At 47.9% G+C, this 22,501-nt stretch overlaps 1 protein-coding gene across 1 annotated transcript; it reads right to left on the reverse strand.

Annotated features, from left to right (window-relative positions):
- Positions 1 to 1,646: 1,646 nt before the first annotated feature.
- LOC120951272 (ETS homologous factor) lies at positions 1,647 to 22,243 on the reverse strand. Its single transcript, XM_040369874.2, has 2 exons — positions 20,725 to 22,243; positions 1,647 to 2,753 (listed from the first exon to the last, which is right to left on the reverse strand). Exon 2 carries the CDS (start codon positions 2,730 to 2,732, stop codon positions 2,277 to 2,279), a length of 456 nt encoding a protein of 151 aa, XP_040225808.2. The 5' UTR covers positions 2,733 to 2,753; positions 20,725 to 22,243; the 3' UTR covers positions 1,647 to 2,276.
- Positions 22,244 to 22,501: the final 258 nt, after the last annotated feature.

The raw sequence follows: 22,501 nt of genomic DNA on the forward strand, positions 1-22,501 counted from the left end.
GACTCGAGGCTTAAGGTCGAGTGTTTACGTTTAATATGATCGATCCATATGATCGAAGTGATCTAATTGATAGACGTTATTTTTCCTTAAAAATTAGATCCTGTTTAATTTCCTTGTCGATTTGTGTTCTTTTCCAGAAGAGGAGATAGATGACTATCATTTGTTTCCGTGGAACGTTATTCATACGGCGACCGATCACCAAAATGGCAGTTATGCAAAACGGAAGAATAAACATTTTACTACAAGTTCTACAGCACTTCGGTGATCTTGGACGAATTTCTAGTCTGCCGGATTCTTTCCTTTCCGTTTCTTACTACGCTGTATTTGTTACATTTGATAATAAATAAAATAAAATATATTGTTTGGGGTGGTCTGTCCGGAATAGTCTGGACTTGATCTCATTCGAGTACAGATACTTGACGAATGCATCTGTATTACAATTGAAATCAACTGGGTTAATGGAGGACCCATAGTTACTAGATAGACTAGTTCCAATCCAACTTTGAGTGCGACAAAATTAACCCGTCTCCGAATAAAAACCACGCAACGACTACGCAATTCTGGACAAGTCGTTGATTGGACTTGACCCGACAAGAACATAGACGAGTTCAAATGACTACAGGCGAGTGCACGCGATGAAAGAAGAATCTTTATGACGACTTAGGGCGAGTTCAAAAGACTCCGGACGTTTCGAGACGACTCTGTAAAAGCCCATGTGACTCCAGACGAGTAGAGACGACTTTGTACGAGTCTATGCAATTCCGGACAGATACAGCTGACTTTGGATGATACCATGCAATTACAAACGTGTCTAGACGACTTCGGACGAGTTCAGATGACTTCGGACGAGTTCAGATGACTCCGGACGACTCCAGATGACTCCGGACGACTCCAGATGACTCCGGATGACTCTAGATGACTCCAACCATTTCCAGGCGACTTCGGACAAGCTTGAATGATTCCATTCTAGTCCAAACAACTCCGTCCAAATCCGTATGACTCAGGACGAGTTCAGACGACTTCAGACGAATGCGGTCAACTTCCGACGAGTCCAAACGACCCTTGACGAATCCAACTGACTTCAGACGAGTCCATGCGATTTCTTCTTTCAGACGACGAGTTCAACCGATTCCGGACGTTTAGAGAAGACTCTGTAAAAACCCATATAACTCCGGGCGAGTTCGGACTCTGGATGAATCCAGACGATTCCGGACGATACCATGCGATTGCAAACGTTTCTTCGGACACGACTTCGGATGAGTTCAGACGACTTCTAACGAGTTCAGATGACTCCGGATGACTCCAGATGACTCCGGACAACTCCAGACAATGACTTTAGACAAGCCCATATAAGTCCAGAAACTCCGCACAAGTCCATATGAATCCGAACGAGTTCAGACGACTCCGGAAGAGACCATACAACACCCGACGAGTCCTGACGAGTCCTGACTGAACTCCAATCGATTCCCGAGGACTCTGGGCGAATCCGAACGAGTCAGAATAACTCCGTACCCACCGTAACGAATCCGCACCTTGAATCTTCCGGGATTTCGGTGTGTATCGTAATTTGAATCAACACCAACAAAAGTTGCTATTTAAGTTTCTTTCTCACTCAATTTGTTTAAAAAATAAATTCAAACACACACTTGATTTTTAATATTTGTGCATTTACTGACTAGAGTAACTTATATCTAGACTATATTACAATTACATTAATAAAAGAATGATCATTTGTGACAAAAAAGTGAGTAAACTAAGTGCCTATTTCAATTAGATAGTTAAGATAGAATAAGCTTTGACCCGGCCCTCATGATCAACTCCCTTAAATACAGCACTATTGTTCTTCTTTCTATTAAACCTTGTAAAACTTATTTAAGCTTTAAGTGTACATGTACACGGCTGTACACGTCTGCCACTCTTTGTCTCTGTTATGTTGTAATGTTTTGGTGTTGCTGCCCCCGCTGCCACTGCCGGCCATCGCTCAGGGTTCCGTCTTTCTCCCGCTTTAAATTGAAGTTTTTGGGAGCGAAAGCAAAAAAAAAACATCATCTGTGCAATACTTTGGAGAGCTAGCTTATGGTAACTAGGGTGCGCTCTAGTACATTATAAATCGAGATAAATTAAACGGTGCCTCCCCACGCCCTTTTGATCACTCCACTAACTAGCTAAACCTCCCCTTCCCCCCCCCCTTTCTAGTAGTCAGTTCTTCGGGTGGCAGCAAGCACACCCCCCCCCTTCCCCTCCCTTGCTTGACATTTGATCTTAACCTGCGCTGCTCATAAGCTCATCGCCCTTGCCAACCGGACGCGGAAGTCACGGTACAGCATCTTGCCACCGATCGGCACGCGGCTCAGGTACATATCGAGACTCATCAGGCATAGGGCCTTCCCGTTCATGGGGAACTTCTGCGCCAGCTCGGGACTGATGTCGAGCCCCTCCGATTGGGCCAGATTGATCAGCCACGTCCACACGTTCGCGCGCGTCCAGTCCCGCGGATCAACTGGCAGCCCATCCGCTCCGTACTGGACCTTCTTGGCGCTGGTTTGCGTGTGTCCGCCCGTGCCGGAATCGCCGCGCCCATTAAGGTTTGTTGTGCCACCGTTGCTACCGTTGTTGTTGGCACCGTTGCCCGAGCCGTGATTCCAGCGCCTTTCCGCCTCGTTCGTGAGCACGCTGACGGCGGACAGGTCCAGTGGTGGGACGCGCCATTTCGTTGCACTTTCCACCTGCATCCTGGTGATTGTGGAAGTTATCTGGAAAAAGCAAAAAGAGAGAAAGAGAGAAAGAGAGATGTTTAGAAAGCTTCGAAAGCGGAAGGAAAGGTGATATGCGCCCACACTGCGTTAGAACAATCATGGACCATGGAGTGACACAATTTTGTTTGGTGGAGGCGTCAGTGGAGGGGGTCGAACAACAATCCGTGCGCAGAAACAGTGTCACAGCAGTGAACAACAATCGCGTAGAACACGCGGGAACAGGAAAAGTCAACCAACCGACCACACAATGCACACGCCGATCGTGTAACAACCAAACGACAATCGGACAACAATGCGCCCATTTGCACGCAGCCAGCGGAAATGGTCCGATGTGTAACTGCCCTCAGGGAGGGGTGATAGTCTTTTGTTCCGGTGACAAAACTCGATTTCGTCATTCCAGGCCTCTCTCTCTATCTCTCTGCGTGTGTTGTAATGTCTATCTTCCTCTCGTTTGGAGGTTGCGGGAGGAAGTCCGTCAATGGCGGCGGAGACCTTGCATTTCTATCGTGAACTGGTTGGTGCATATAGGGCTTCCGCAGCATCGGGCTTTTGTCCCATTGCCCGGGGTTTCCTCCCACCATGGGTTGATGCTGCCGCTGCCGAGATGAATGCACTTCCGGGCAGCAAATGACCGAAAAGGTGTGATCGATCGAGCAGCTCTCTAGCAGGCGATCGGATTGCGATCGGAATGTTGGATGCTCACAGTTGGACCTCCAGCAGTTTCTCCGGGTGTGTGTGTGTGTGTGTGTGTCTGTGAAGTTGTCATCAGAAAACACTGAAGAGATGACCACCCAACGTTGGAGTTCGCTCCAGGGCTACAAGATCTTGTCACTTCCCGTCTTGTTCCCGAGACTGGTTTGAAAGCGAACCTTTCATCGCGCCCTCACTAATGGTGCGTGTGTCTGTGTGTGGGTTCAAAATCCGTTCCACCAGCGTTCCAAAACCCACCCATAACACGCCGACACAGACGGATCTTCGCCGGTGATCTCGTTCAATATCGGACCGTTTCCATCTTTGGAGCATTAACCAGAACGGGAAATGATGAGGCGATGAGGCGTGCTGCGAACGACGCGTCTTTTCACATGTGTTTTTTTCCCAACCGCAAACGCTTGTTCCAATGGCGCCCGCGGATATGATGCTTGATGTCCGGATGTCACGGATTCGCCTGGGAAAGCGGAAGCAGCTTCTGGAGATGCGTTTCCTTGCTTCATGCCACGGCCATTCCCGCCAAGCGTTCCTTTCGGGGAGGCACAGACGACATCTCAACGCATCCCGGGTGGATCCCGGAAACGGATGCCAGCTCTTCTCGCTGTGGTCTGCCTTTTGCCCCTTCTCAAGATCGAAAGAATATTTGTATCACACGGTGCTTGTGTGTGTTAGATGAGTGTGTGCGCGCCCGTGAAGTGATTCAAGTGGCAAGATTGTGACGCCCATGTGCGTGGCTTGATCTTTCAACGTACGCAGCACTCCGTCAGCGAGCACCGTCTTTACACCCTTGCCGGGATCGACGACCCCGCGCGGTTGTTTTCAAATGGCGCTGGGAAAATAAACACCACACGCTCTCTTGCCACATCGTCCAGGCGCTTCATGCATGCAAAGGGGGCACGACATGCGTGTGCAGTTTTCCACGGGGCGCAGCCTGTGACGTGAAGTGCGACAGTGCGTGATTTTAGTGAAGTGCCAACAAGCGACCGTGTCAGCGCGGAAATTCGTTGGCTCTCGATCAAAGAAGATGGGGATTTTGAGTGTTTTTAAAAGGGTCGAATTGGTTTCCTCCCTCACTTTCTCGACTTGTTGACGTGAAAGTTGACGTTTCTCGACTTCTTATGTCTGTTTATATTTAAAATTGATTTTCTATTCGCCTTCGACTCCCCCTCCTACATCTATCTCCCCTTGGTTTGATTCAATAAATTGATTCAATTCGACCAATGTCCGACGTGCGGCGTTCGATGGCGCGTGTGTTGCGCACGGTTGCGGCTAATTGAATTCATTCGCGACCGGGACGGCAACGACGAACACCCACAGCCCACGCAAAAGCTACGTGTGCGAGCATGGGGGGGTTTCCCCTTGTCGGATATGCTGCACCCCCTTGCAGCATATCGCACACCGGAAATCAACGGCATGTACACGCGAGATCTCAAAATGCGTTAAATCGCAGCGCGCGTTCGCGCTGCCGCGGAATGTCAATGCGCGTTAAACGCGCGCGCGGGTGTGAGAGATAGATAGAGGCTGAAAGAGTGCGGGGTGGTGGTGAAACGCCAACGTACGATAGGCGGGTACGTGTGTATCGGCTGCCAGACAATCAACGCCAGACAGACGGACGGACCGACCGACGAGACGAGCAAGACCGACCAGACCAGACAGATAGAACAGAAGCGAAAGCGAACGACACAGATAAACAACACAACACCGGGACTTGTCAATGGAGGAGGCTGTGGAACGGTGGCGTGTGAGTGCTTAACAGGGAGAAGTAGCGGTGAGCGAGGGTCTAGAGTTAGAGCCACGCAATGCCATAGAGACGCCGGCGGTTCGGTGCAGACGCAGACGAAGTTAATAAAATTAAGCAATTACCAGGGATGAACCTGGCGGGAAGAAAGATGGACAGGAAATCTAAATTCACATCGCACGGAACATCCCCGAATCTCCGGGTGCGTTTGTAGCGATGGGTAAGCGGGAATAGATTTATGAATTCGGATGACTTCAGCCGACTTCGGACGATTCTAGGCAACTCCGTTTAATTCCTGATGCCTCTCAACGAGTCGTGGATCCAATCTGGTTCTGAGTCAGTTCAGTTTCGAATCTAGAAAATCAGAAAATCAGTTTCGAATCTAGACGACTAGACTATGCCGACGACCGATAATTCCTGACGATTATGGATGAATCTGGATGACTCCCTTCGTGTACTTGATCCAGTCCGACGACAGATGTGAAAGACTGCCGGACGACTTTAAACGTGTCCAGACAACTTTGGATAACTCCCGCCGAGTACTGAATTCACTCAAACTCCGGCTCTCTGAAAGACTGAATCAAACTCCGAGTCAAAGTCGGATTCGAATCCCAATGACTCTGGACTACTGCAGACCACTTAATCCTACTCCGGATGACTTCCGTTGACTCCCGACGACTCTAGGCTCTACTCCAGATGACTCCTGACGAGTCATAGATCCACTCTGACTCGGACTCTGAAAGACTGAATTCGACTCCGAATCTAAAATTCATCCGGACAACGCGGGGTTACTGAAACGACTCCAGACGTGGATTTCTTATTGCATCGAAGATAAATCTGTACATTTGCACCTTCATTCAAAGCCATTTGGTATGATCCGAATTCACTAATAGTTGTCCGGACTTCGTTTATCCGGAGTTTCGTCCGAAGTTGTCGGGAGTTGTCGGGAGTTGTCAAGAGTCGTCCCAAGACGTCGGGAGTCGCCCGGAGCCGAAGGAATAGTTTGCAATTTATCCATCTCTTATGCGTCAGTGTATCGTTGCTTCACGTTTGACACACGCAATGTAAACATCAGAAATTTAGATAACAAGATTCCAGTTCAAATACGTCCTGTTCCTAAGCCGTCATCAGCGTCATCTTCAATCGCCCTCATTTATCAATAATTACATTGCTGCATCCTTCCTCCTCCGTTCGATCTAATTAATTCCAAAGCAATGCGCTAATGGGCCTCAAAACCGCCTCAAAGAGCAATTCCTCTTTCCACGGCTAACATCATCCTCCCAGTCACGTACTTTGAATGGACTTCCTGAATGGACCGATTCCACGCAGTTGGCTACCGGCACTCGGCAGGGACCACAATACACGAATCAACTTCCTTATTAACGTCGTCTCGCTGTGGTATTCTCTCTTTTCTCTCCCGCTCTCTCTTTCTGTGTTCTCCTTTTGTGCAGCAGATGCACCGGAGGCAGCAAGTGCGCACGTTTTTGTCCCCTTTTTCCTTCCCCCTTGGCGGATGTTGCTGTGCTGTTGTACCCACCACCGTCCGCTATTTCACATCTTTTCAGCGCCACACACGCACACAGGGCGTTTGTTTCATTTCCTTCGCTTTCTTCGAAGCGAACGAAGTTCCCAAACACACACACCACACCACACGCGGGATCATCACCACACGCGGGAGCCGCGAGCCTTTTAAGCCCGTTTTCGTCCTCCTTCGTCATCTTCCTTCGTCTCTCGTTAAAAAGGGTCTCCGGGTATTGCTTCCTGTTCTAGTATGTTTCCTGCCCTCTTCTTTCGATTCGTTCCGTGCGGCGTTGGGCTTCCTGGTGCCTGCGTCGTCCTCCGGGATTCCTTTTTTTGTGTATATGACAACGTTGTTTTTTCCGTTGCTGTTGTTCTTCTCTCTTATTAATCTCTTTCACCATGCTCTCTTCCTTTTCCTGCTGTCACGGGGTTTCCTTTCGACGCACGGGGCTTTTCCGGTGCGTTTGGTTAAAGAGACCACGGCTTAAACCGAACCGAAGCAAAAAATAAACTATTCCCATTCTGCTTTTCCCCGGCTCTCCACTGAAAATCCACTGCCGTGTGTTTTACACGCGCAAAGCGCATTCCAAAACATAAATATAGACCGAGCGCGCGAGCGCAAAACACTTCGGCAAACATCTCGCGCAAAACGCGACCACGTGGTCGGGGTGCCTCTTGCGTTCTCCGTGCTACTATTACGCAAGTGAGCAGGAAATGGTGGCGCACAGAGAAAACAGTATGCCGGTTGGTTGGTTGGTTGGTTTCTGTTTCGCACACCAACCAACCAGCGGAAGAATCTGAACTATGTCTCCAAAGTGTGGATTTATGATCTGTGTGCTGCGATCGTCGTGATGCGCTTTTCTGTGCACGATCAAAGTCTAATAATGCCAACCCCCGACCGGATGACGGCCATCCGGGCGTTCTCTGTGTGTGTGTGTGTGTGTGTGTGTGCAGTGTAAGCGGGAGAGGCAACGGAGCGACGACGAAGTTCGGTTTACGTTGATAGTTATGTAATTATCCTATAAAAAAGCGTCGCTTCCCGGTAATACTTTTCCTGTCCCGGCAGCAGTAGAAGCAGCAGCAGCAGCAGCAGCAGGGGTCGTCGGATGTCTGCTTCCTTTTGCCCCAATGCCCGGATGGCGTTCCTTCAACTGATTCTTCATAGGCCGTCCCCAGAACTTCTTGGCCGGTTTGTAACAATCTTCCGCTTTTGCTTCTCTTCTGTGTTTCCTCTCTTGCCCTCTCCTGTTCCCACAAGAAGCGCCCTCGTGATCCGGTTACCGGCTCTTTTAAATCGGTATCTAATGGATTTCGTTCCAGTGTTACCGGGGGCCCACCGTTCAAGCTTCATGGTCTGTGCGGTTGACTGGGGGAGGGGCCCAAGGAGTAGGGCGGTTTGGAGATGCAGTGGAGCAAATGTTGCTCCAGTAAATCTCCAGTCTTTTGTGGGCTTTATCCGCTCTTTTTCTCTCTTGTGGCTCATTGCTTTCTGGAACCTCGGTTCTGTGTGCGTGTGGGTGAAGATTTATGTTCGCGCAATCACACGGCAACAGGGAAATGGAAACTAAATCCTTGCCAGGGTGAGTCTACACGACCGGTTCTAAGAGCTAGGCAATAAACCTTGTTTTATCGCTTCCCATTTCGGAGTCTCCCGGTTCAGGCTGAATCATGAATCAGGCTGAAGCGAGGATCGTGTCGTCGATCTTATTGGATTCGTCTCGTGACGACGTAGCCTGCGCATGCAGTATTAAATTCCAAGGAGTTGCTGCAATCGTTAAACTCTACCGTTTTGCTTTACGGCTGTTTCCGGTGTGCGCACGCAACACATCGTTCGATGGTGCGCCAAAATCCGTTTGCTTCTTTGCTAACCCAAACCCAAAAAGTAGGTGAACAGCAGCGCACTGTTGTTGCAACTTCCAGCTTCGAGCGGAGGTTAGTACACAATAATTCGCAATGTGGCAGCAGAAGAATGGGGGAGAGGGGAGAGAGCCACAACATACACACAATGCAATGAAATCTAAACGTTAAACGCAAAAACCAATAACCGAACGGAAATACTTTACGCATCTATGGCGGATGGGCCACAGGCGGATGTGCTCGGTAGTTGCTGTTGTTGCTGCTGCCGGTGCTGCCGCCGTTTCCTCAATTTTCTATAGCCACATGTGTGCATTCGGTAAGACGCAGTCCTCCGGGCCAAATCGGGGTCGGTCCCAAGGGGTCGTTGTAGTTACACTTCCCGTTTTGCTGCTGCCTGTTGTGTTGCCAAACAAAACGGATGTCCTCCGTCGGCGCACATTGTGTCTGTGTCGTGATTTAAGACAGAGTAGCACAATTTATGACCGCGGGATTGGAATTGAATTTTACTCCAGACGCTACTCAAAAAAAAAAAAACCCCAAACGAATTACGACCTAAAACTAGAGTCTTCAGAGACGCGACACGGGGGTTTGTCGAGATCTTCTTCCCCAGATGTCCCCAGATGAGTCAAATCAAACATCACAGAAAGCAGTAGCACGGAAAAAAGGCCTTGAAATTGAAGACATCAGGAGTGGAGCCTTCCGTCTGCATTTGTTGTGCTCGAAAACAAGCAAATCCAGGCCACACCTGCTGGAAGCAATTGTCAAACGTAATTACAAACCTCGCCGCTGGAGACAACCGGACAGACACCGGAGTTCCGGCTGTGTGCTTTACGGGCAAACAGGGGAAAAAAACGAAACGTAACGAAACGAACGAACAAAATAAATCAACGCGCACACTCATCGCGACGATCGAGCCGTTGTCGATCGACATGATCCGCAAAGTATGACGGATGTTACCTCAGCGTGATTTAGGTTTTTCGGGACGGAAGGGGAGGCGGAGGAAATTACGATTGGACATTTTGAAAACTGGGCAAACTCTGAGGGTGAGAGCGAGACAGAGAGAGCGAGCGATGAAGAGAGTTTGAACGGAAAGGCCGCTCCCGGGTTGAAGGCCACCGTAGAAGGGCAGGAAGTTCCCTCATTGCGTTACATGCGGCGATCTCGTTTGGCGGTTGCTTTGTGTGTGTGAACAGGAATATTAGTCTCATTTCCCACCAACTCTCAATGCGCTGTGTTTAGCAATGTTTGCCTGCCAAATGACAGCTACCACATGCAGTGGTGCAAAGAACGATTTGTGTGCACTCTTTATTCTTCCATCCAGAGTTCACATTTTGGACGTCCGGAGCTCTCGCTTCCGGCTGTGACAACAGGAACCTTGCGCTAAACGGGCAATGGAAAACCACACAAACGTCGAACGGCATCTTCATTCCCGGGAATTGCATCCGAACCTACTTGCGGCAGCAAAACATGCTGGTTCTGGCTTGCCAATCAAGCGTTCCCGCTAATACCTCCCCCCCCCCCCCCAGTCCCGTGGAGTCACACAATGTTAAAGCGAAAGGAAATTGTGACATTTTTCCCCACGCGCTAATTGCACGCTTCCTTCCCGTGGTGGTTCTGCTACAGCGAGAAGAGTGAGCCATCAGCGCAACCGATCATGCGATAATTGCACCGATCGGTTCATGACGCTGCTCGATCATGGTCACCGCTATATCCGGTGGCTGGGTCGCTCTCCTGCTCTCCCTCTCTCTTTCTCCCTCCGCTCGATCGCTGTGTTTAAATGCGGATAAACAAACAAATTTGTATTGCTCAAGGTAAACACGTACGGACGGGGAAGACGCGTATCCAATGTCCGAACGAACAGCAAACGAAAAAAAAAAAAAACAAGCGCGTTAATCATTCATGCCGCTAACCACCTCCAAAACGGTAGCCAAATTCGCCGTTTTACCCGCCATAATTACCCTGACGCAGTTTTGGCTGACCGACATTCGGTCGGTGCTGCCCGGTGGCGTCACTTCCGCTCACTCCGTTCGCGCGTACGTACGTGCGCGTGTGTACAAGTGCAGACAACCGCAAAACCGTATCGAAGTCAATGCTAAATGAGGTGTGCTCATGGTGTGCGGACAGACAGAAGCAATAAAAGCAGGCGTTGAGCATAATATGCCATCCTCTCTTGAAAATTATGTTCTGCTTCAACACCATTCCCTTCGGTGGTGTCGGTCGGCTGCTGCGAGATCATCGAAGTTCACCGAGCCACTTGCCCGCAGAACGACGCGACACACTTATCAGTGTGCCCTGTGCACCTTTGTGCAAAAATCTTCCCCCTCGAGCAGTGCGATGACTGATTAGGTACGTCGCTTGACTCTCTCCAAGTGTGACGTGGGCCGACGCCGGTCGAGTTAATGACATTTGTTCGACGTTTAAATTACCGGCGCGTGTCTCTGGCATCCTGTCGCACCGACAGACGAGACACTAGACACTGCTTTCGACATACCAACGCAGGCGGAGGGCTCATTTCTGGTTCATTTGCTTCGCTTGCAGCAGTCGTCCTCCGCATTAATTAAGGTTTTGCATTTGAAACAGTACGTACCCCTGACACGAGGAGTTTTTAAAACCACTGAACCTATCAATTTGAAAACACTCAAATCGGGCGCAGATAGGGCCGGTGTCGGTTCGTCTTCACATTGAGATTGGCGCCAGTCAACCGCGGCCAGTGTACGGAAGTTTGGTTTTTTACTATCAGCACGAGCAGCAGCAGCAGCTCAAATTCGGTGCATGGATGCCTGATAACCCTCCAATTTCCTGCACTCCCGCGAGAAAGGAGAGGTCTTATGAGATTGTTTTTCAACAGCTTCTAGCGCTTGTTTTTTCTGTTTTTGTTCCCCCAAAGTTCTCAATACCAGTACGATTTGATGTCATGTCAGTAACCTGCCAGGGAGAGGTTCGATACGTCGTAATATTTCGAAGCTGCTGCAAAACACGACACTCCAAGAGCGCACAACGCAAGAGGAAACGATGACTCAAGTGACGACTCGAGTGAACGAATGGACGATGAGAAAATGTGTGCACAAAAAAAGGCTGCCCTGCCACCGTTTCCATTAGCACATGCACATTTGGATGTTGCTCCAGTTGCTGCAGTTTGCCGACGCGTAATATAAGAGCTGGTGCGAAACATAATTCCCAAGCTTTCCACTCTTCACTGCGCCCGAGCCCGGCTGGCTTGGTGGTTGTAGACCCGACTAGAACGTCACAACATCGCATGTGCTTCAGTCTCATTCCAACTCCTGCTCGGAGCCAAATGGAAGTAAGAATAGGCTGTGGGAAACGAATGCTTGCTGTTAGCCAAGTCGAACTCTGCCTGTCACGGTTTCCAAACACACAGAGCGAAACCGCGCGCGCATTGTTCTTGCGCAAAAGCCGGCAGCAGTTTCTAAGGCGTCTCTCTCTCAAACTGCTAGATTCCACTTCTAGCTGCTCGGTGGTCTTTGCAACACGTCGTGGAAAAAAGGAACCTTAGCCCCAAGCTCACAGAGTTGTTCTCACATTTCCAACCAAAACCGAGGAAGCCCCCCCCCCGGGGTGGAGAGGGAAACCGCGTGCGCGGAACGAACTGAAAATCCGCCGACCATAACCGAGACGCGGAAACCCTTCGAAAGCCGTTCCGTTCTCGTCGTCGCTCGCAATAATGATGTCGATCGCGGGGAGGTTTTGGGAGCCGCAGGCGTGAATCGAGGGCAACCACCGTTATTTACACTCCAATTGTTTGCCTGCCACAGCAACACCCACCGGAGCCGGAGTAGCAGCTGTTGGTGCGGTATATACGTCTCTCGTACCCCCTAAGACGTTCCCGACCGCTGGTGGAATTAATTCCACATTAATCTAGCCCTCCTTTGCTGCCAGGTGAGCGATCCCATTACGGGAATGCCTCATTTCCATTTCTCCGCGAGCGCGGTCGGCCTGGAAAATTCACCTCATCTCTAATGCGGCCAGCAACAGGTTGGAAGATGTTTAAGATTTGGCCGATCTTCACCACCAGCAGCACCAGCAAATTCCAACCACAAGCATACACGGTGATGTTATCCGATCGATCGGATTGTGCACACCCTCCCACCTTCGTCTAATTTGGAAAATAGTGTTTTCCGATAGGCACTCCGCTCGTGGAACGCGGCTAAATTATTGTTTATTTGCACCTCCAAGGTTCGGAATTTCGTTCCTCAGCTGTGTTGCGCGCTCTGTTCCGGTCCGGTGAAAACGATCCTAAGCTGAAGCGTGAGAGAGATTAAGACCATCGCACAAGATCAGCACACCTTCGCATTAGAGAGCGCGCGCTGATGCCGCAGGTTAACGTACGATAGATGGGCTTTTTTTTGGTGGTAATTAAATCATCATTTTAATACAAAAGGGTTTTCTGGGTGCGTATAAAAGCTTTAAACATGGAATAGAGATTTCATGATCTGGAAAAAATTGGGTCTTAGTTTCTGAAAGTCATGTCCATCAGACAAACCGTAGGCTGAAAACATCGACGTATTTGACGCCTCTGAGACGCTTCGTTTTCCTGCTGCCATTGAGGATGTGACGCTCTGCTCTGCAGTAAATTGTTAATAATGCTATTCGCTTTTCACCATTGGATGCTGTGCTGTTTTTCCCCGCACAGAGAACGAGACCACACAAAACCTTGGGAAAGAATTCCTAGAGTTTGCGCTTTCGGGGCCCGCCAATCGAGCAGCGGCGATGGGATGGGAAGGAAATTCCCCAGTTTTCTCCCCCAGTTTCCAAGCGATCTTCACACACCATAACATCCCGGAGGGAAGATCGCAATTTTCACATCATTTCCAGACCACGAGAGCGTTTTGATGTGAGAGCACACACACACCCATCGCGGCCAGCAGCAGCGGCAGCAGCAGCAGGCGCGTGATCGTTCAGTTCCGTTCCGCTAATAGACGCTGTACAGTTACGGCGGGTGTGAAGGTTTTTTTTTTTTGGGAGCTAAAACCGCTTTTTCAGATTTGTTCGGAAGACTGTTTTGGAGTTCGAAGTTTGATAAAATCCGGCATAAACCTCTGGCAAAAAGAAACCAGTGCCATATGGTCATTTTAATGCACCGCAAAGCTAGAATGCCGAATTTCCATTCGTAGACTGCGATGTGCGATAAACGGCACATTTAAGGTTTGCTGAGGTTGGTTTCCGCCTTTGTTTATGTGTTTTCGGTACTCTTCCGAGGCTGTGGATGAGTCCACCCAACCAAAATGGTTCCAAAATTTGGAGATGTACAACAAACAACTTCCCCAAGGTGTGGTAAGCGTCAAGGTGTGTTTTGTTTCCATCCATCAAAGTACGCCAACCACGTGACACACTTTACCTCCAAAAGCTGTGGCGAAACATCCATTTCGGGTATACGGACTGAAAAAATTGGATGCGCTTTTTTGGGTATGGAGTTTTTGGGTGCTTTTTTGGCTCACCATGTCACTGTTTGGGGGCATTTTTGGGGCGGTAATGGAAGGTTCGTTTTCAAATTGCCTGCTAGCCCGCCCAGGGTGAGACGTCATAACAAAACGTCGGAGGCTCGTGATCGTGCCAAAGCCTGCTGAGTAAGGCGAAAATTTTGAAGGTTTCGTTTTTTACTCCAAATTTGTTTATGTGTTGCTGTCCCGCTCTTTAATCTACTTTCAATTGAAACTCACTACCGGTTTCACGATTGAGGTTATTTTAATTGATTCTGGTGAAATCATATGTTTTCGTTCCTTTCTCAACGCTGTGACACAATTTCCCTATCGGGCGAGACAGTGCCACCAATATCAATCGACTGGGAGCTGGATTGTTCATAAACTTCCGCCGCGTTATCGCCTGTTTTTTCGTCGGTAAAGCAATACAATTCAACCTTTTGTGCTTGTTTGGTGATCTACGGTTACGACATTGTGATCGCAACGAAATCGGGCACGTCCTAGAGAAAACTGGGCCATCGTGTCTCCTCTGCAGCGACGGCGAAACGATCGAACGCACCAGCGAGAGTTAAGCCGAGTTCTCATCTGGAAGGTACGATCGTGTAGGCTAAAATTAGAAAAATACACGCGAGATGAATCAATGTGAACAGTGCGCCGTGCGCTGCCCGTTGGATGCCCGTCTTCTGAGTCACGGGCGTAAGGGCGCTTCCAAAAATAAGTATCCATCGTGCAGAGTACCTTTACTTGCTGCGGTTCGTATGTCTTATCACGTTATCTTCCTGTAGACAACGGGGGCCGTTCAGGGCCGACCGCTACCGTTATCTCCCGTTGGGGTGAGGTGGGAGCGGATGTTAAAACCCGCACCGAGTTAAACATGCCGGTGTGCATCCGCTGACTGTGGGCAACAACAACCCGACAGCCAATGGGGTAGGCAAAAGGGTGCGGGCATATTTAGATAGTTTTTTTTGGGGTGTTCTCTTATATGGATTAGTGTGCGGCCGGTTCCTTATACGGGTAGGGCAGCGGAAAGGAATCACCAATGCCGATGTAACAACCATCGATGGGATGAAAGGGAACTTTCACCGATTGAAAGTGTTCGTACGAGCGTTTCAACATTCAATTAATGATCCCATCGGGAGCAGCTACTGCTCGAATGGGACCTACCGTGATTGATCGGTGTCACTTCCGGTAGCTGTCGGTAGGATTTTTCGAGGAGTATGGCTCATTGGAAAAGGAATATCAAGGGAAATTCCAAAACAAACGCATTGAAGTGGTTATTGGTATATCGATATGTGTCTTTGAGTTGTCTGGGGGTAAATGTGAATGTGGCTATTCTTGGGTTTTAATTAGTTCCAGAACAACACCCGCTGCTTCCACGGTTTGATGCATGACTAACAGATGGGCTGTTCATTGATGAAGTCATCAATCTTCGACCGCGCGTCATGTTTGTGCATGAGAGCAATAATTGACTTCTGTTCCAGCGAACGCTTCCAGAAGCACAACCAGACCACCCAGAACTATCTCTAGAATTGTAAAAGATCGTCCAAAAAGATGACGGAATAGGAGCGTATTGCATTAATGCTTGACACTATACTTGATGCAGCTCTGAGATTCTGAAGACCGTATTACATTTCAAATAAAGCTCTCCTACAGGTGATGGTAGAGTTTTACAGCCTGAAGACATCATAGTCTGGAGATACCATATGCACCACATATAGCTTGAACCCATGACGGGCATGTTATTAAGTCGTACGAGTTGACGACTGTACCATGGGACCGGCTTACCGACTCCTAACATAAAAGAGATATTTCAACAAAAGTCTTCAAGCCTATGTTTCAAATGTCCAAAAATGATGCCCAAAAGATAACCAACTTCAACTTTAACGCATCACTTCAACATAACAAACACTTCTTGAACTCCAAATTCAGATAACAACAGAACCTTAACGATAATTTGTTGATTACGTAAGACCACAAAACTGAAATCTCCCTTAAAAACGTCTATAATTCAACCCATAACCCAACAGAACCGCACGCTTCGCCTTATCTGTATCCCACAGTTCTTTATCACCGCTCGAATAATCGTCGATCATTAGCGTCCTCATCCGCTGTGGCCGTGATTTCATCTCAAACCAACCAACCAACCAAAAAAAACACCTCTCCCTCCAACAGATAGATCCGTCATCCGTCCATCCGTCCGACTTTTCCCTAATGATCTAATTTCCCTTTTCATTCAATTTCGCCACCGCCTGTGCTGTGGCACCGGACAGAGAGACACACAAAAAAGGGTTAAAGAAAACCGGAAGCAACCCGAAAGGAAGTCAATTTCGTGATCGATTCTCTCGTGCTCCGTCGTGCGCTGTCGGCATGGCGGAGTGGTGATGCATCCGGCACCACACTGCGGGCCAGTGAGAGCGCGCGCGCGCGCATGTAAACAATCACCACAGTCTTAGACGACAGCCTCGACAGTTCTATATTTAAACATTTTGCGCGCGCTTTTGCGCGCCAACCCCGTCGTCGTCTGCTGAATGGAATGCTCTATCCTCTCGTGGTGCTGCTGCAATTATGCTCTTGGATGATCCCCCTTAAAAAGGTGTCTGTGTTTGCTGCGTGCTATCGTAAATTAAATTTTGATCACTTTCGATCATGTAACGTTCCAAAGCGGATGGAAGCGAATGGTGGTGTCCAGTGTGGATTGGGTTCTATTTCAAACAGGCATCCGCCTGGTAATGTTTGCAATGTTGTTGTTGTTTTTTTGGAGACGCGAGAGACGCGCCGAATTAAAAACGAAAAAGAACACAACAACTGTTCTCCACGCTGCTGAAACGGAAGCTCTGAAATGAAGCAAACGATCGCGCGTCCGCTCGATGATGCTTCGGAAATGGATTTTGATGTGTTTTTGGTTTGCGTTTTTTTTTTCTTCACCCCCATCCGCCCGTGTCTCTCCTCGCTTCGGGAGATGACCACGGATGAAATTTTGGGGGGAAATTTGAGCTGCTAATGGTGGTGGTGGTGGTGGTCCATTTCCCGACTCGCTCATCCCGTGTACGTGTGTGTTTGTGACGCGGTCACTGTGTGAACACGCACGCACGGAGCGCATGCACGCACGGGCAGGAAATGTCCGCATGCGTGTACGTGTGCGCGGGAAATGAGTCGACAAAGTGCGCCGTCCGCGCGGCAAATTAGACGGGTAAGGAGACGGGGCGGCCGGGTCACCGCAACAGTGAGCGGAAGGCCGGGTTTGGTCACACGGTTTCCGAGCCGGAATGTGAGACCTTCAATATTATTAGATCGGCCATACGCGCGACGGAAAGGGGACGAGGGTTTGGTGCCCTTTTCGCGATGCGGGAAATGGAGTTTTTCCTCCGCATGTACAAAGCGAACGAGGAGTGAGAGCGAAGTGGAAGCAAAGAGTGTGTGTGTTTGTGAGTTCGTTGTCATCGCCCGGACGGATGCTTCAAATGATCTTTTTCCTCCCATTTTCTAGCAGTTCGTGGTTTTAGAAAATTCGCCCCATACGCTCTGTCGCGTCTCGCCTCAGTCTCGCCTTTTGGTTTTTATCGATTGCCCAGATCTGGCAGGCACGTAAATTGAATTAGTTTTCCATGTTTGTGTGCGGGTTTTTCTCAGAAAACCGGGCTTGTCTGGTGTGATTAATTTCGGTCTTTGTTGATTTGCTGCTTGATTGCGTTGCTTACTGTCATGGTTTAGGTTAGATGGTAATTAATTTAATTTATCTTATACTGTTTGAATCTTATTCACATCTTGCGGGCATTATTTTATCGTCTACAAAGCTTGATTAAGGTTTCAGTTACAGCAGTTTACAATTGATTGGACTGAATAAATGATAAGAATGTATCTGAAATCAGTTCGATTGGTATTAAATGATTCATCATCAATAAACAGATCAAAATAATCTTTTTCTTTACTGTAGCCTTATTTATGGCTTTTTTGTCATTTTACGTTATAGTTTAAATAATTCTTTTTTTTTGTTTGTTTTCTACTTATTGGATTTTTCATTGTTTTCGTAAAAAATCTCAATTTGCTTACTTATTTTTATGTTGAAACAAGTGTAGTTCGCTTTCTTCATTGTTATTAATTACGTTTTTACCATTGTTCAATGAACAACGTTTTAAAATATCGCTTATTAATTCATTATCAACCTTTGTCTCTTTTTTTGTTTTTTTTTGTATTTAAATGATTCTTATTTTTTTTTCTTTGTTCACTGACTTTTAAATGTTTTATTGTCACTTGATAGTTTGCTTTTCTAATGTTGCAAAAATGGCTGGTTATTTTTCCATTGTTATAACCTCTGTTATTAGCATTTGTCAAATACCTCTTAGTCTCGAGTGTAGTCTATTATTTTCCTCCTTTTTGTGTACGTGGATGTTTAAATAACAAGAAACTCTTATTGTTTCATTGTTTTAGTCAAATATACCTTATCTGTTTCGTGTTTGTTTTTGTTTAACTAACTAACTAATTTTCCTATTTTTCCGATATAGGTTCGTTAAAGACCCATTTTATTAATATATTAACGTCATTTTTCATTTCATCATAAATGTTCGCTTGTACAGTCAGCCCTGCTTAAGCCCTGTCAAAGTTGCTAGTTAAAATATTATTGAAACTTTGCTCCAAGTATGTCAACTCCATCCTGAGTGAATTTCGAAAACACAAATCTCAATTAACACCCGTCTCTGTAAAATCCAATGCGTTTGTTTATTTTCCCTCCATTTTTGCACCTCCCCCTTTCCCATCCCTCCCTTACCATACGCAAACAACCAAAAAAAAACGCAACCATCAATGCCTCCGGTAGTGACTTCCGGCTTCTCTTTCGCCGCGCACTCTCGTTGCAAAACGCGATGGTGTAAGATTTTCGTAAATTAATAATAGATTTCCTACGCTCATTAAAACGCACCCTTACAGAACGCAACCCCGGGAAGAAGATGCTGGCCTGTGGACTGTTCTTTCCTGTTGGCCTTACGTGTGTATGTATGCATGCTCAAAACAAGCATGCTGGCCGCTTTGGTTCGTTTGCTACCCATTTCCCACTTATTGGCTGTGGCCACTTGGCCAGCAAAAGGGGAACAGTTCAAACGCCGCGATCGGGAAATGCGATCAAACGGGGGTCGACAAACAACAACAAAAAACCCAAACCCGGATGAAAGGCGGACCTGCTTTCCGTGGGCCGATCATTTTCTTCACCTTCTCATTACCGCTACACCATGGCTACCAAAGGGCGCCCATACACGGCACACACAAAAAAGAGGAAAATGAGCCGCAGCAGTAACGAAGGATTGAGCCGAGAAAATGAGTGTTCTTGTCAAAAGTAGATTACGCACAAGTCGCACAGGGGGCCACTTATTAGACGCCGGCCGGGTTGTTTCGTTTCCGTTTTCGGGTTTCCAGTTAACCCCTTCGACCGGAACTGCCGCCGCTGCCACTGCCGCTGGGTGTAGAACAAACGGCGGCAACGTTTGGCTTCCCAGCCAAAGCTGAGAATCCCTAATCCAATTTCTCGTTTCCATTTCCATAAATCAAAGCCGGTGACGAAGAACGTCGGTCGTCGGACGGATATGGTAACACACACACAGACACACACGCCCATATGTGGTGGCATTGGATTGGACGGGGAAAAGTCCGGGAAAAGTGGTTCTGATCGATTTCGACTTGAGCAAACAACGAAAAAATGGAAAGAAAAGTGGAATTTCTTATTGCAACTTGCATTCCCGTTTTGCACCGCCTGGCAAACATATGGTTTCGGCAGCCCATTTCCTGGCTTCTGCGGAGCGATCTTCTGAGGCACACAACAACACCACACGCACATGTTTGCGCATTTTTGTCGTTCAATCGGCACCCACCCACTTGAAAGCCGAAGAGTGTAGGGTGTAGGTGCCTCACAACCACTGGGCCTCATCGGGAACCGGGGACTTTCGAAGCAATTCAATCGTGACGCGGCGGACCTCAACGGGGAAAAGAGGCAAAAGGGGAAAGAAACGAACGTTCCAACAAACAAACGGTTGTATTATCCCCCAAATGGATATGGGGATCAAGATGCAGTGCGTGGTTGTGTTTTAAGTCTGCGCCCAAGCGAACGGCGCCCGGAATGGAAGCAATTTCATAGATTTTGTTTTGCCTCGCGGGCTGTTTTTTTTGTACTCATTCCTTTGCGGCACGATCTAATTTTGTGCAAACGTTTGGAGGGTTGCGAAGACGTAGGGTAGACTGACTGAACGTGGGTGAGTTTCGGGGGTATGGTGTGTCGATGAGTTGATGAGTCGATTTCTCCAATTACACTTTCGGTAGAAAAGAAAAGAAAAGAAAACGTAGCTGCACGGAATTTCTCTGTATGGAGCGGCGTTAGGTGTTATCGAACGCAAAGGTGCTTTGACTCATAACGTCGCGGAGGGTTATTAAATGAGTCTCCATTGCGTATTTTAATATGAATCATACACAGCTTGCTTTTGTTTTTAATGAAAGCTGGTGTAAAATGAGCCTTTGTTTTGTGTAAAATTATGCTTCAAATGAATTTTTAACAATCTTATTAAAGTCTTTTTTCAATATCAGCCTGACTTAAACTATCAAAGCGATGTCATGCAAATGACACCGATCAACCAAAAAACATCAAACACTTATAAAACGCAATCGTCTTGGTCCATCATTGTTCTATTTAAAAAAAAAGATTTGTTTGCAATAAACTTAAGCTTACCTTTCTTGTCTGGAACGAACTTCAAACAGAATCGGAAGCCGTTTCGTTTCGTTTTACGTCACCAGCGACCGGCAATCTCAGCACCCGGTTTGCCCCGGTCGATCGGTTGCAGATGTTTCCGGTTCGATGGTGGAATAAATCAGCCGGCGCTGCTGCTTTAAAGATGCTGTCGCTCACCGAAGACGGCCTGTGCCGTGTGCCCTTAACCGACTGGACTGGAGAGAGAGAGACACACACGCACACACACAGAAACACGTGCCAAAGGGGCTGCCCTGTCGTCTCACCCAAGGAAAGCAAGCGCAACGGACAGAACAAAGTGGGTGCAAATATGCGTCTACCGGCTGCCGGCAACCGGCCTCCTAATGCTGCTTGCGTGATCTGGATGCGCTCGTCCCGCTCGTCACGTGATTCTCCTTTTTGGTTCCTCTTTTTACTGTGTTTTAAGCTTCACCCTTAAACTGGCCAGTTGGTTACGAAATGCGGGACCCAGCTGGATGCTTTGAAACGTTCGTTTTACAGAGATTATCGAAGGCGCACTGCTGGATGATGATGATGATGGTTGGACTCACACTGTTGCACTCTTGCAACCCCGTTGTTGTTGTGCTATTGGTGTGCAAGGTATATGATGCCGTGCCGGTAGCTGCCAAACACTCGACAGATGTTTGAGTCGAAAGATGTTACTGCTTGTAGGGTTCTGTTTATGTGCTCACGTTGGTTCCTTTAGCGCCGGAGAACACCGGAGTTGCTACACGTGGCCACACGAAACACGATACAAACACCCAAAGGAAACCCGGAACGACTTGTATGAGTTGTGGCTTTGTTTTTTTTGTTTTTTGCTCTCCTTCTCCAAATTGATTATCGTATTTCTAATTAGTTCACGGGCGAGTGATTTCCTCGCCGGGTGTTCGCTGCGCGTTTGCCGGTTCGTTGCGCGAGGTCTGTAGAACACTTCCCGGAATATGATTAATTTGCGCTCTCAAAAAAAAAAAAAAAAAGAAAAAGCCCAATCTTCACAGGTAGAATCGCTCGCGATCGCACGTCTTATCGCTAGATCGTTACACCCGGCAAACTGTTTTCTTCGCTTTTCTGCGCGCGTTCACTTCACCGAATCGGGGTTTATGTTTTACCACTTGTTTCCGCCTGCCAAGCTAAGCGCTGCTTTTACACCTCAAGGCTTAATGTAATGGAAGCACACAACACACACACACAAACACACGCAAGTAAACCGTGCACAAAGTAGCTAATTTAAAACATCACACACTGGCGCACTGGAATCGCGCACACAACACACGACGTTCGCCCTCGAGCGGCCCAAATTGCTGCTGCACTTTTGCAGAACTCCGTTCGCACAAACTGCAACGATCGCACGCCACGAGCACACAACGTGCACACAAACGCAAACGATCTTGTTTCTGCTGTCGCGAGAACTAAACCAGTAACAGCTCACACAACTGCCGATGCTGTGCTGCGTCCGATGTTTGCTTTCCGCGAACGAAGGAAGGAATGAGTGGATGTTTATGCTCGGCTCATGGTTTTGTTTGGTGCAACGCTTACGATGTAAGTGAAACGGGAGAGCCAGATGGTAGGGCGATAGAGAGAGAAAGAGCGAGATAGCCACACCGGATAGGCACTATGGGTTAGGATGGCGATTGCGCGAGAGCAAATGTATTATTTATTTGTTTATTTTATTTAAATTTTTCTTGTTGCTGTAGAAATTTGTGTGTGTGTCTCAAGGTTAGAAACTTGAATAATAATATTTTAAATTCAATCCTTGGAT

Source organism: Anopheles coluzzii, chromosome 2 (assembly GCF_943734685.1).
Source record: "Anopheles coluzzii chromosome 2, AcolN3, whole genome shotgun sequence".
Taxonomy (NCBI): domain Eukaryota; kingdom Metazoa; phylum Arthropoda; class Insecta; order Diptera; family Culicidae; genus Anopheles; species Anopheles coluzzii.